The 15,419-nt window shown below is 33.4% G+C and overlaps 1 protein-coding gene across 1 annotated transcript; it reads right to left on the bottom strand.

Moving 5' to 3' along the window:
* Nucleotides 1-5,218: 5,218 nt before the first annotated feature.
* LOC114281666 (alanine--glyoxylate aminotransferase 2 homolog 3, mitochondrial) lies at nucleotides 5,219-15,058 on the bottom strand. The gene is made up of 9 exons (XM_028224221.2): nucleotides 14,649-15,058; nucleotides 11,183-11,413; nucleotides 10,916-11,086; nucleotides 8,167-8,310; nucleotides 7,700-7,879; nucleotides 6,731-6,956; nucleotides 6,012-6,125; nucleotides 5,845-5,931; nucleotides 5,219-5,407 (listed from the first exon to the last, which is right to left on the bottom strand). Exons 1-9 carry the CDS (start codon nucleotides 14,874-14,876, stop codon nucleotides 5,364-5,366), a joined length of 1,425 nt encoding a protein of 474 aa, XP_028080022.1. The 5' UTR covers nucleotides 14,877-15,058; the 3' UTR covers nucleotides 5,219-5,363.
* Nucleotides 15,059-15,419: the final 361 nt, after the last annotated feature.

Here is a 15,419-nt window from a genome sequence, read left to right as displayed (position 1 = left end):
ACACAATATACACATATGTGTATCTCATTCATCAGGCCAATTTTATAAGACAATTTCTCATTCAATTCTGAATGATTTTTGGTCATTCTTTTTATGATGTAAACATCTTATTACAAAGAATCTAAACTCATTTAATTTCACTTTAACCAATAGTTGGGTCCTACTTTAATTTCACATTAAAATCATCATAAAATCATTTTTTCTAAAACATAATTAACCAAGTACTCTTAGTTTCTTACAATATTGATCATATCCTCTGCGACGATGAGTACAAGAGCAGTGAATAATTTCTTATTTTTAAATATTTTTTGTTATGCACTTTCAATTATTAGGACATGAAAAAAATTAAAACACATAGATCTCATAACATAGTCCAAGAATTTGGAGAGTAGGTTTGAACATTCAAACATAAAATATTTAAATACAAATAATTAGGTGCCAAGATGAGCTTATTCTACCACCAGGGGTGGTGGCTTGGTGGAGAAAGCACTGGTCTCTTCAGGTTGACCCAGGGTCCAATCCTGGGAGGAGTGTGGAAGTGTTCTCTTTGGAGACCCCCCTCTGTACTTCAGTTCGAACCCTCGGCGGCCTGCGGCGCGTAGGTGAGCTCTACACAGTGCCCTGGTGGTGGGTCCCCCACATGGTGGGGGTTAATTCCTAACTGGCAACCGGTTACCCCGGGGTTAGGGCCCACAGGGGGCGTGATGACATCTCAGATCCCCTTTTTTCATGATCAAAAAAAAAAAAAAAATTGAGCTTATTCTCATGTAGTCTGATACCAAATAAATGTACATATAAAACAAACATTATTTATCACTCAATTCATTTTATTATTCTGTTTTATTTAAAAAATATATAAAAATATTTCAACAATATATAACAATCACTACAAAAAAAATTAAGGTTTTAGGAACCAAAATTTAGGGATAAAATTATTTTTTAAGAATCAAATATTTATGTTACGAAAAGTGTCATTATTATATTTTTAGCAACGAAAATTAGACATTAGTGATGAATTATTATCCTTTCGAGAGTAAATTTTTTGTCTAAAAAAATAAACCAATTTGAGACCAAATTATTTTGTCCCTAAAAGTCTATTTATTGGTAACATTTTCAAAATTGTCTCTAAAAGCCTTGTTTTTGACTTTTCGGAACGACCTTTTAGTGACTATCCTCATGACGATAGAAATTGGTCCTTAAATATCTTTTGCAACAAAATTTTCACTTTTAAAGACCAAAATATTTGGTTTCTAAAACTCTTATATGTTGTAGTGAATATTCTAATCGTACTAGTAGAATACATGAAACTCAGGAATTATTTGAAATGATTTAAATAAATATATTTTTTGACTTTTTATAAAAATATATATAAGAAAAAAAAATGATAAGATTCAAATCAATACACTTATCTAAGGTCTAGTTTGGCATCACCAAAAAAAAAATTTAAAAAGCCAAAAAATTATTAAAAAAATCAAAAAGTTCATACTATTTACCTCTTTTTTAACGAGAAATCTGTTAATTGAAAAAAAAAAAAACAATACGAAAAAAGAAAAATAGTGCTACACAAAACTGTGCAGCCACAACTTCCCAAGTCAAAAAGAAAACATGGCACACTTGTAGCCACACATTCCAATAAAATAAAAATAAAAAAATTGAAAAGTCCTTAGTGTCTGTGCAGCGCAGTATTGCTGCTTGCGTCAGCGAAAGTAATTTCGTAATTTTGTAATTTTATACAATATTTTAATACATATGTTTTTGTAAAAAGTCAAAAAATTATCCTAAATTAACATCTTTTTTTTCTCTATTTTTTAGTCTAAAAAATTTAAAAATATACTTATTTAAAATATTCCAAACAAATAGTGCTCACTCGAGTTTTAGAGGGGTCAATTGTGGCAAGCCATAGTCCATGGGATTAGCCAAGCCAGGATTTTTCAGTGAGGCATGTGGGTCAAGAAGAATCAAGGTGAAGTAGACGGACTTGTCTAGGAAATCAAGTGTGAGTGACTGAATGACCACCTTTCCTTTCCAATGGCCCTGACTTGTACAAATCTCTCTCTCTCTCCTCTCCCTTTCTCCCTCTAGAAAAGACAGCCATCACCATGTTAGTAACTCCTTTAATATTGGGGCCACGATGATGAGGAGAAAGGTTGACCTTGAAATGTTAATTTTTTTATAAGAATAGTATTAACAACTTTATCACCTTTCTCTTGTTCCACCACCACTTTCGTCATTGCTTTTTGTGCATCATATTAGACTAATAAAAAAATTTAAAAAAAAAGGAGAGAAAAACAAATTAAATAAATGAAGAAGAAGAGAGTAGCATTATAGCATATATGTCAAGCACCTCAACTAAGAGTGAGAACACATTCCAATCATTAGAAAACAATCATCCTATTTAATTGAATTTTCAAAATTCATTTTTTTTTTTGGTTTTTGTAAATTTATAAAACTAAATTTCAATTATTCACACCAGAAAAAATATAATTTTTCAAAAAACTTGCTAATGGAGGAAGAGAGGGCCAATCTTTTTTGAGAAAATTATTTTATTAATATTTAAAAACTCAACTAAATAAAAGTCATTAAAGCGAACAAGAGAGCGGAGAGGTCCGGGTTTTTTTTTTTTTTGTGGGAAGGGGGGGGGGGGTGGTTGATTTGTTTTTGGTGTTTCACATGCTTTTGGAAACATTTTCAAAAGATGCTTGACTCATGTAGCACTGTGCCTATGCCTATGCCTCATCTTCATATGCTTTGATTAAGAAGAGGCTCACCAATTCACCTCACCAGTATAGTGGCATTTGTATGTTATGTTTGATTCTATAATAATATGTTTGCTAAGGTCTTATTTGGTATATATATATATATATATATATTTTTTTTCTAATAGATAGGAGAATAGTTATATTATGAGAAATATTTACATCATTCAAACAAACTATTAACTCATACGTAGAAAACCAATAAAATGTAATACGACCCCCATAATAGAGGGAGAAATAAACCAACTACCAGAAAAGATATCAAACTCCTCTTTATAGGAGTTGAACTCGGGACCTCACACGACAAACGGTGCTACACAACCACTAGGTCAAACGCCGTAATTGGTATAGTTTATTAAGTTACTCGTTTCTTCTTCTTATTTTTATTTGTCAAAATATTTAGTATAATTTCTACTTATAATTTAGGAAGCAAAAACAAATAGAACTAAGAGATGGGTGTTTTTGGCTCTACATTTTGATTAATAACTTTTGATTTAAGGAAAAATTATACTAAACAAACCCTAATATTTATAGTAGTTGTCTTTTGAAATTTGAACATTCAAAACACTTAAGCATTCACCTTATTGGTTAACTCATAACAATTTTAGGTATCGTTTGGGAAGTAATAGTTTTAACTTAAAAGTCAAAAAATTATTAAAAAAATAAAAAAAATTTATAATTTATACCAAAAAGTCAAAGATTTATTAGTTGCAATAATGTTTGAGACGATTAAAAGTGGTGCTCTAAAAGCACCACTAGTAATGTGGCAGTAGACGGGATCCACTGCTTGTGTCTTGTTTTTTTTTTTATTAAAATACTTACCAACTCATTAGTGGTGTTTTAAAGCACCACTTTTAGTGAGATGCATCATTACCCTATTAGTTGCCAGGCTGGTGTTTGCCAACAACAATAACTACTGTTGCTGATGCTTGGAAAAATAGTAAAAAAAACCAGTCCCATCATCAGGAGCATTACTTAAAACATGAGCAGTATTTCGTTTTTGCTCATGCCATTTATTTGGCAATGTCACAAAGTAATTTGAGCTATTAATGAAGAATGTCACTGATGACACCATCATCCTACAGAAGGAATGGTGATTCACCTAGGCTATAGTTGAAGAGGGCTACACTTACCTAATCCCCTTGACACTGGGGATTGATTTGGCATGTTGAGAAAAAATTGGAAGGTTAAAAATTTATTTAAAAAGTAAAAAAATTATTACTATTTACAAATTAAAAATGTAAAAAAAATTAATTTTTATAATATTAGTATAATCAAAAAACAATCAAAAAAGCAACACAGTGATGGTATTGAATTGATGAAAAATTTACACAGTGATGGTACAAAAAAAAATAGATATATATATTCATTAAGTTGGAGGGTACTGTTAGGTCCTTGGGGGCCTACTACGGATCTCCAAAAGGAGAGGCTTGAGTGGCCCAAATGGGTGTTGGTCGGATGTACGCGCCGGACGACCGGGTTAAAACTTGTCTAACGCGGTTGTCACCTTTGTCGACTGTGGCTGTTAGTCTTCTCGCCGGACGACTGCTCGGATGACCGGCCAAATGGTTGGCCGGACGACTGGCAAGATGAATTTTAAGCCATTCAAGCCAATTTTCTTTTCGGACTACCAAGCATTGCTCTTTTCAAAAATGCTAAAAATAGTTTGTTACTTTAGAAATATATATAAAAATATGTTTAAGTAGTTTTAGATTTATGGAGAGTATATTAAGATTATAAATATTTTGATATAAGACCTTTTATTAGTGAAAAAATTGGCGGTTTTGGCTTTTTCAGTTTGAGACATAAATTTTTACTTTTTCATTTATTTAGGCCTTGTATGGCAACAAATGATTTTAGTCAAAAAGTCACTACAAATTATTATATTACTATTTTTATTTTTCTGCATATTTTTTTCATAAAAGATCAAAATGCCACTAATATAGCCAATTTTTAAACGAGCCCTTTGAAAAAAAAAAAAAAAAAAACCTACTTTAACCACCGATGCCAAAAGGGGCTTATATCTACTCCAACAAAAAATATTCAGTGTTGCAAGCACACAAATGGTCTCTTCTATCCATTTGTATGGACCTCACACAAGACCTACACAACATTTACATGATCACGCCAACACTGAATAATTTCTCATCTTTTTTTTTTTCTTCTCCCCCTTATATCTTCACTTCATCGTGCGAGATTGAGGAACTTTTATTATGTCATATCATCAGGGTAATAATTCGTCAATTTGCTAGTTCTTTTTATGTTCCAATCACTATAACACCAAAATCTATTTCATTTAAAAGTAGTTGAGAACTATCAAGGGAGAAGAGATGATACTAGGAAACAAAGTTTTAGAAAAATGCAGCATTTCCAAAACTTCTCATCAGACAGAAATTTCTTTGTAAGAATTGGTACTGCAACTTAAAAACGACAACAAAAACCAGGAGGGAGGGAGGGAGGGGTAGACAACGAGGTGTTGACTTTTCAGATTGATATATTATTACAACCTGTTGAACCAAAACATATGTCTTTATGCAATTAAACACCCAAATAGGGCAATTACAATTTCAAGGGGAGTACATATAAACCCTAACTTCATTAGCACCTTCACATCTTTGACATTGTGTAGTCCATAACATCTACAAGGAAATCTGCAACCAAAGGAAGAGCCACAAAACACCATAACAATAATGTCAAGAAACTCGAACACGGTAAAGAGATGGGGTCAAGGGTGATTGGCTCAATGTGAGGTCATTTATCGAACCATAATGTTATAATTAAGTCATTAGTAAGCCAGTTTAATTACTCAGTGAACTGTGACCAATTTGAATGGGTTACTGCAATTACCAGTTTGAATGATTTCATGAAAATAAGCTGCTTTTAAGTCTACAACAATTTTTGTGGATTGTTTGGACCACAACCAAGTCAAGTTGCCAGCTCAACCGATTGAACTAGCCAATCCGGTATAGTTTTCAAAACCATGCATGACCCGAGACACAGTTCATGAAGTAGAAAGGTGTCAAAATAGATTGAAATGTTAGGAACGACATGTTATCACCATAATCAGCATGAGAGTATAAGAACCAACCTGCGTCATTTTTAGTGAAGCAGAGTGGAGGTGTGATTCTGAAAACATTTCCATAAAACCCACCTTTGCCAACCAACACTCCCATATCTGTAATAAAATGGAGGTCTGTTTTTAGCTAGATATCCTTAAATCAGAGCCACACATGAAAATGATAGAGAAATAGATACCTTTCATCTGTTCCATCACATGCATAGTTTCAACTTTTGCAGGAGTTTTCAACTGGTGATCAGTGACAAGTTCAACTCCAAGCATCAACCCTCTACCCCTAACATCTCCAATAACTACAAATACCAAATATACTAGCATCAGCAATCAACTAACAAAAGCTCAAAAGGAAGTCCATCGAGTACAAAGAATTGAACTTCTTAAAGAAGATCCAAACAATACATATTTCAGTTCATCAAAAGGGCTGCAAATTAAACAAAACACAATTCCTACGGTTTGAAATGCTGATTGTACTTGCGCAAACAAATATCTAAATTGTTGGGATAGTGTGGATCCTGATAAGTATTGGACATTAACCACTTGACAACAAATCCAACTTCGCAGTAAGATGGCAGCGGGTTGCAGGGGGCAGCACCCTCTAACCTGAAGCTGACCCAAATTTTGGAGTAAGGGTACTTTTGGATTTCTGCACTTGTAACTTGTGGCCTTAATTTTCTATGTACTTATGGTTTAGGGGAGGCAACTATCTCTGTAATCTCTTGTAATCTTTATGATCGTAGTGAAAATCACAGCCGCCGTGGATGTAGCCCTAGTTTGGGGTGAACCATCTAAACCTTGTATTCTTTGTGTGTGTGTGATTTATGTTATTCGTGTGTTTGTTCTTTTATGTGATTCTTAACATAAATAACAGCCATGAGAGGTGAAGGAAAAAAAACTTTACTTTCATGCTTATCCTTGAGAGCAGTTAGGCGCTCTTTCAGATAGGACCCAACAACATGTGCATTCTCTTGAAGCTTCTCTCTCTCAATTACTTTGAGAACAGCCAGTCCTGCAGCAGTACATACAGGGTTTCCTCCAAAGGTGTTGAAGTAACTGCGACGAGTTAAGACCTCTGCAATCTCAGGAGTAGTAACCACAGCACCAAGAGGAATTCCATTTCCAATGCCCTACAGATATCAGTTACAAAACAAGTCAAGACCAAAAAATAAAATAAAAAAACCCAAAAATTGAAGTGTAGAGAACCTAAATTTTGCAAAATCAAAATCATTTTTAAAAATTCAAGGTCGATCTATAAATATCCTAGTTATCTTGCTCTCAAAAGTCAAAAGCCCTTCCAAAGTTTGACATGCTTTGGTATAGAAAGTTGTCCAGGAGTGAAAGCAAGATTATGAACCCACAGCAACCGGGGAAAATGGCCAGCAGCAACTAAGTTTAGCATCTTTCTAACCCCATTATTCTGCACTTGTCCATCCTTGACAAGGAGGTACAGATTATTAGCCAAAACCTTAGCAAGTGATAAGCATGTATGTGGGTTTTTTTTTCCCCACTAAATCCAAACAAGTCCATGAGTTGTAGCCCTAAAAAAGATGACAAGACGAAAGAAAGAACTTGTCCCAAGGTATCTTTAACTGAAAAAGTTAAGATTCACAAGTGAACAAAATAACTGCTGATACAGCCTTCTTGTCCTTCAGTTTTATTAGCACGTTTTTGAGCCATGGACCTATCTCAACATAGTCTTAATTCTATGAAAAAGCAAAGGGTGGAGGAGAAGATAAGCTTCTGAGAGTAGATTGTGAAATATCAATTACAGGGTACATTACTCTCGAGTCTTGAGAGTTTGTGTTTGTGAACTAGGCTTTTATTAGATCTCTGAAAATATTATTAAAAAGAAAAAGAAAGGAAAGTTTACCTTCGCCATTGTCACCATGTCAGGCACAACGCCTTGGGTCTCAAATCCCCAAAAATGGCTCCCAGTGCGAGCAAACCCAGATTGAACCTCATCGGCAATACAAAGCCCTCCTGCTTTCTTAATACTGCTATATACGGCAGGTAAGTAACCCGGGGCCAATTCAATAATTCCACCCACTCCCTGCCATTTTAGAGAGCATTTCAAATTAGACAGTAAAAATTTGTATTAATAGGAAAATGATTTCTCCCACAATTTTTGTAAAGAATTTAAGAAAAAAATGACGTGCAATGACACTCTTGCAATTATGAACCATAGTGATGGGCATTTGACTATCAATGCAGGGATATAAATGCGACACATTATTTTGTATAAATTTTTTGTATTAAATCTTGTGTGTATATCATTACCCTAATCAATATAGCCACAAAAAGAAACAATAAAAACAAATTTACATTGACGATGGTTACCTGTATGGCTTCAGAAATAAAACCAGCTACATGCCCTGAAGTTCCAAAGGTAATGAGATCTTCAACATCTCTTGCATATTTCTCCCCGTCTGAACCAAAGACTCCTCTGTATGGATCTGGGTTAAGGGCATGGTGAACTCCACTCTATTGACCAATCCAAAACGTATGCCAAGATTAGGGAACTGGATTATCTTTAATAATAATTTGGTTGCATTGCATTTGTGAATGCTAATTTATGATTACTTGGTTCTATAAAAACAAACAACAGATTTCTTGGATTAGTTAAGGATAAATGCAGTATAAGGTAAGATTGGAAGCTTCACAAAATAATTAATCTTCCATATGTTTAGTATCTTCAGCAATATCTACTGTAAAGTGTAAATGTTAACATAAAGCTACCAATGGTAAAATAAGCAAGTAAACAACACAACAATCATGCAAATGACAAACTAAATTACGATATTAACCTATATTTGGCTATTCCTACAGGCTACATTTCATGTCACCGGATAAAACTATTCATTATGACCTTCAAGGACTTCCAAGGATCTCATTACATTCACGCAGTATGTTCCCCCAAAGGAAACACCTTAACTTTTGGCGATTAAAAACAAATTTATTTCATCTTCAGCTCTTTTCTTGCTTTCTTTTCTGTTCGTCCTCACCCTCTAAACACCTGAATTATCTTCTAGAATATTTACATACCAAATGGATGAATCCCCTCCCCATTAAATATGATTCAATGGCTACAATATTTCAAATATTTTTCCTGCACCAATACTTGACTGATGTTTAGTGTGTCCCATTTGTATTGAGACTGCATCCAATCCAGAATCTGTGTTTCAAGTCCTACTAGGCTCTCATTTTAATGATGTCACACTATCTTTCTTAGTGATGTAATTCGCTTAGCCTAACCTTGTGAACTAAGCCTAGAGCCCTAGACTAGGAGTGTAAAAGCAAAAACGAAGCACAAATTTAGTCTCACCGACAAAAATCAGATTTGTCCTGGATTAGATGAAAGCAATAATCAGATTTGTCCTTCCCTGATTCCCCTCACATGCACATAAGTTATGTAAATATTTTTAACATTAAAACATATGGGGGTGCAACCATATCATGAAAAATCAGTATGTTGACATTCTTTTTATCTTATTATTATTGGTTGGTTTAGGAAATAAGTTTATTAAAATAAACTAGTTATTTTGTATTATTTCCTCAACACCAATCATGATTTACTTATGCTTCATTGCTTCAAAGCTGACTTTAGACTTTACTAACCACTGGACATACTTCAGAGAGAATTACCTTCTTCCCCTTCTCCCCCAGCCTCCTTTTTCTGATTTCTCTAATGTTTCTTAAAAAAAAAAAAAAAAAACAAAAAACAAAAAAACAAAGTCTGCCAAACTTTTTGTCCACCTGATTTCCTTATGTGGGTTACTTGGACAGCTATCATCTACCCACAAGTAGCCTAACATGTTTAATTCAAGCAATTGTTATATGGTCCATATATCTTTGGCCAAACAATGGAATTAAAAAACAAAAACACAAAAGAAAGTTTCAAAAAATGAAATATATATATATAAAAAAAAAAAAAACCTTCAAAAGTGATCCAAAAAAATAAAAATAAAAATAAAGTACGTGGGCTAGATTCATTCAAGTATGCATCCCACTACATTTGAATTTATAATGTAACTTGTTTTTCTGATATTTTTCAGAGAGTAATGTTAGGAATTATGAAAAAAATATCATGAAATCTTTCATGAAGATTTCTACTCCTTTGATTAGTGTGTGGTGTTTTTTTGTATGTGTAATCTAACGGTGGAAAATCTTTCATGATCATTTTCATGATATTTTTTTCATGATACATAGCATTACTCTTTTTTAAACTACTTTTCTTAGCCTTCGTTTGGGAAGTGGGTTGGCTTTTTGATTTTTTTGACTATTTTAACCTGGGGCTAAAAAACTTAGTTTGGGAAGGATTTTTGACTTTTTTGTGAGAGAAATAATTTTGTCTTATTGGACTAAAAAGTCTATTTTGTTTTTTATGGCTATTTTAGCCCAAACCCTCCCCCTCAAGTTAGTCTATTTTATTTTTTATGGCTATTTTAGCCCAAAAAAACCCCCAAACTAACTTGCCAAACGGAGGTTTAGTTCTATAGTTTCGTGAAATTGCAAGTTGGAATGTCAATTGTGCTATGTAGCTCAAAAGAGAGATTTCTCGAATCTCCCGAATTCAAAACGACGTCGTTTCATCGTTTTGATTTTTTTGATTTTTTATTTTAATAACTGGCAGAAGAAAAATCAAAAAAAAAAGAAGAAGAGGAGAAACAGAAGAAAACGTAGCAGAGAGAGATAGAGAGATCATCAACCACCCATCATCACCATCATCAACCACCCAACACATCATCATCATCATTACATCATCACAGATCGGAGGCGGAGATCAGAGATCGGAGGCCGAGCTGAGACGATCGGAGGCGGAGGCAGAGGCAGAGGCGACGATCGGTGGCGGAGGCGGAGGCGGCGGCGATCGACTCTCTCTCTCTCTCCATTCCTTCTTTCCCTCTCTTCTCTTTCTCTCTTTTTCTTCCTCTTCCTCTTCCTTTTCTTCACTCTATCTGTTTCAGACATAAGAAGAAGAAAAAAAAAAAAAAACTACCCAAGAAAACGTCGTTTTGAACAGTCGGAGAGAGATTCGAGCTACAAAGGATTATACTTGGACTATATGGTATATTCATGTAAGCAATACCTGTACAACATTAAATTTCCAATTGCACTGCCCAGTGGCCCCCATAGTCCCGGCTGCGTTCCCATGGTACGCATTCCTCAGTGATACGATGTCGTGGCATCCTGTATACAACCGAGCGATCATCATCGCCAGCTCATTCGCCTCGGTCCCACTATTGGTGAAAAACACAACCTATCAAAAACCATCCAAAAAAGCTCCATATCCAATCAAAACTGTCAACTCATTCAATCAGAACCGTCCAATTGTTAGAAAATCACAAAGCCATACCTTCAGATCACCGGGCAACTTGGAAGCAAGTGCCTCGGCGAAATCAACGACAGTGGGATTGAGGTAGAGAATGGTGGAGTGCTGTAAGCGGTTGGTTTGGTCGACAATTGCTTTGACCACATCGGGGTGGCAGTGTCCGCAACACACCGTAGCAATCCCCCCGAATGCGTCAAGATATCTACGGCCGTTATCTTCGTACAGGTATTGCATCTTCCCATCCACAATGTTGAGCTGTCATCACAAGGCCAAGAATTAACTGCTCCCTCCCACCATTTTTTATTTTGGAAAAAATTTATTATTTGAAAAATCTGATCACCCTAAAACAAATGAGAATTTGTTTTGGTTCGGTTTTTAAAAATTATTTTAGAATAATGCTTGAGACCCCCTTTTGGGGTCACCCCTCACCCCCTTTACCACGTGGCGGGTGGTGATTGGAGGAGCAGGAAAAAAAAGAAAAAGAAAAAGAAAATGTAACCAATGAGAGAGAGAGGGGGTCAAAGGGGGTGGGGGGAAAAGGGGGATGAATCATTGTTGATTATTTTATTTTCTTTTAAATGTTTTAATTAAATTTTTTTAGATGCTCTTAATGTACACCTAAGGTGAGCTTGGGATCAATCTAAAAATATCAAAAAAAAAAAATCAAACTTTTCTTTTGTTATCCGTGTTTCTGTAAAAAAAAACTGTGTTTAGTTCCAGATAGAAAAAATAAGGGTCCAGCTTGTCTCAAGTTGAGATCAAGGCTGGACTCGTCCAGTTCTGTTCATGGGGTCTATTTTTTGGGCTCGATTTAATAATCCGAACCGTTTAATGTGTAGAACTCGTCGAGTACTACATGCTTGTAAAAAATCACGTTGATCGGATATAAATAGCTATGTGATCAAATCAGTTTTATATTAAAAAAAATAGACGGTGAAACAATTAACGGTTGATAAAAAACTGTTTTGTTTACATAGCTATCGATATCCGATCAACGTGATTTTTTACAGGCATATAGTACTCAACGAGTTCTACACATTGAATGGTTCGAATTATCAAAACGGGACTCGTGGTGGGCCCTCACGGGCCCAACAGCACGGTCCAGTCCGATCTTGGACTAGACCAAAGCCACTGCCAAAAAATAAAAAGTACAAAAAAAATTTGAAAAAATCTTTAAAAAAATTATTAAAAGAATAAAAAAAAATCAATTCTATTTATTTATTTTCGTCTTTAGAATACTTTTTATTATTTTTAAATTTTTTCTTTTTCTTGTCTGTAAATTTTCTCATAAAGAGTAGGGCTCAGAATACGAAAGATTAATATAATTACAACTAGGGAAAATTATTTATAAGTCCTGTTAGGGAGACTTATGCTACATATGGTCCTACTAAAAAACTTAGGTTCCCAAAAGTCCTGTGAGAAGTTTGTTGACACATTTACCCTTAATATTAGTTGTTAATATCATAAATAATAGTAAGACCATATATAAAAAATTGAATGTTACCATAGATCATATCTATATAAACGTAACGTAACGTGACACCTGTACGTAACGTGACACCTACATAAATGTAACGTGATACTTGTGATCTATGGCAATGAAATTGAATGTTGTCATAGATCATATCTACATAAACGTAACGTAACGTGACACCTACATAAACGTAACGTGACACCTACCATAAATCATATTTATATGAAACGTAACGTGATACCAACATAAACCAGCAACATTTTCACATTCAACTTTAAAAAATAAACACTCATTAAATTTGTGAAACGTAACGTGACACCTACATAAACGTAACTCATTGTCTCATGTTACGATTATGTAGGTGTCACGTTACGTATAGGTGTCATGTTATGTTACGTTTATGTAATACATTCTTATCTAAATAGGACTTGAGACTCTATAAGAAATTACACAAGACTTAGTGTAGTATAAGTGTCTGAAAAATGACTTATAAATAAGTCTCCCTTACAACTACTTGTAACATCTGTACATTCTTTGTTTAGAACATTCTATAAATAATAGTGAATTTTTAAAAGGTTGGGGCTTGCCTCTAGACAAGGGTCCAGACCGATTTATTGGGCTCATTTTTAAATCTATTTTTGATAATTCGAACGGTTTATATTTTAAGATTTATTAAGTATATTATCTCTATAAAAAATCGTGTCGATCGGATAACGGATACTATGTATTTAGTTCACTTTTTTATAAACTCTTAATTTTCTGGCCGTTAATTTTTTTCCTAAACAAAGTGATTCGAACACATAGTATTCGTGATCCGAATACATAATATCCGTTATCCAATCGAAGTAATTTTTTACAAGTATAATGTATTCAACAAATCTTAAAATTTGAACGGCTATGATTATTGAAAAAGGGCCTAAAAGTGAGTCAAATGGGTCGAACTGGACTGAACTATCTCAAATCTGGACTAAAGACCGTTCGGACCCTTTTTAAAAAGTACTAAAAAGGCACCCACCCTAAAAATAAATACATATTAAAAAAATTAACAAAATATTAAAACACATGAAAATGTGTATCTTTAGTGAAAAATTGACTTAGGGTTGGTTTGGGACGATCTAAATAAGTGTACTTTTTTGATTTTTTATGAAATATGAGTTGGTTATGGGTTGAGTTTAAAGGAATGTGTTAAAGACATGATGTAACTTAAATAAAATGATGTAATTTAAATAGTATAGTAACTTTTTAATTTTTTGACTTTTTTAGATTATGCCAAACAAGGACTAAATATGAATGACAATTTTTTTTTGAGGCCTGAAATCAGTTTTGGAAAGAATCAAACCAATTAAATCTAAACCATATTAAGAATCTTCTGACAGATAATATTCAAAAGGACCATTACCATATATCTTTACGTATACGTAAGATATTCATAAAATTATGTAAGAACTCCTTTTACAAGTGATTTTTTTAGTTAAAAAATTAAAAAATATTTAAAAAATTAAAAGTCAATAATTCATATTAAAAAATTAAAGATTTTTTTTTCTTTTTATTTTTACACATATTTTTGTAAAAAATTAAAAATTTATCCAAAATATATTAATTTTGTTAGCTTATATTTTATCGAAATAGCCAAAAAATTATTAAATTAGTCTGTTCCTAAATGAGGTCAGTTTTATAAATATAAAAAAATTAATTCATAAAAATTTTAAAAATCACAAATTATATATATTTATAAAGACTTATAGAATTTTGTCTGTGAAGTAATTTATATATATTTTAAAAAATTTAGGCAAATATATAGTATGCAGTCATTAAGGGCAAGTTTGTTAAACAACTCCCGTAAAAACGAGTGGCTAGGAGAAAATTAAAAATTAAATAAATCACGATTAATATATATATATATATATATATATATATTTAAAAAACAAAAAATGTGATAGTGTTGTTAATGAACATTAATAAGAAATCAAAAGGAAAAGCAAGGAAGAGAATATGATTCGGTGGAGGCGGACTTACAGGTTTGTTGTAGAAGTAGAACATGGAAGGGCTGAGAAACTGTTTGCGCTTCTGCAATATCTCGGTGGCGGAGGGGCCGGTGTAGGGCGGCGGAGAGTATTCGAATGGGGGCATTTTGGGAATTAAAGCTTCATTCGAGGTCTCTTTCTCAGCTACCTGAGAGAGGCTTCGATGCCCAACGAGTAAATCTTTCGCCGGAATTGCTCTTCTGATCGGAAATCTCTGCATCTTCAATTCCTCTCCTCTCTCTCTCTCTCCCTCTATTTATATATATATATGGTTCGTCTTCCGTTGCCTCTGCTCTCTCAAAAAAAATGCAGGATCCTGGTGAGCAGAGGAGGGAGAGAAGGGGGAGAATGGGATCTGAGAGAGAGAGAGAGAGAATGGGGAGATAGGACAAGAACTAATATTTATAGGGGAAAGACAGTGGGTCTCGTTTGGGAAGCGGTTTATTTTAATAAGTTATTTTAATTTTTGACTGTTTTAAGCAAATGATTAGTTGATTATTTAAATAAATTAAATTTTTTGTGTTTTGAAAAATGATTAGATTATTTTATGATTGAATGTGATGTTTGTAAGAGAAAAAATAAAATAATTATGAATTTAATGTGATATTTTCTCTTATTAATTATTTTAATTTATTTTATCTTTTTTGTAAATTTTAGTGTAAAAAAAAGCTAAAAATTCAGTTCCCAATTAGGATTACGTTACAAAAAATGTGTACTGTATATATTTTATGATTAAAGAAAAAAATGACACGATTTTATATTT

The sequence above is a fragment of the Camellia sinensis genome, chromosome 10 (genome assembly GCF_055761805.1).
Source record: "Camellia sinensis isolate YWXY chromosome 10, ASM5576180v1, whole genome shotgun sequence".
NCBI lineage: Eukaryota > Viridiplantae > Streptophyta > Magnoliopsida > Ericales > Theaceae > Camellia > Camellia sinensis.
Note: the sequence above shows the minus strand (reverse complement) of the source record. Positions and strands in the feature narration are given on the sequence as shown.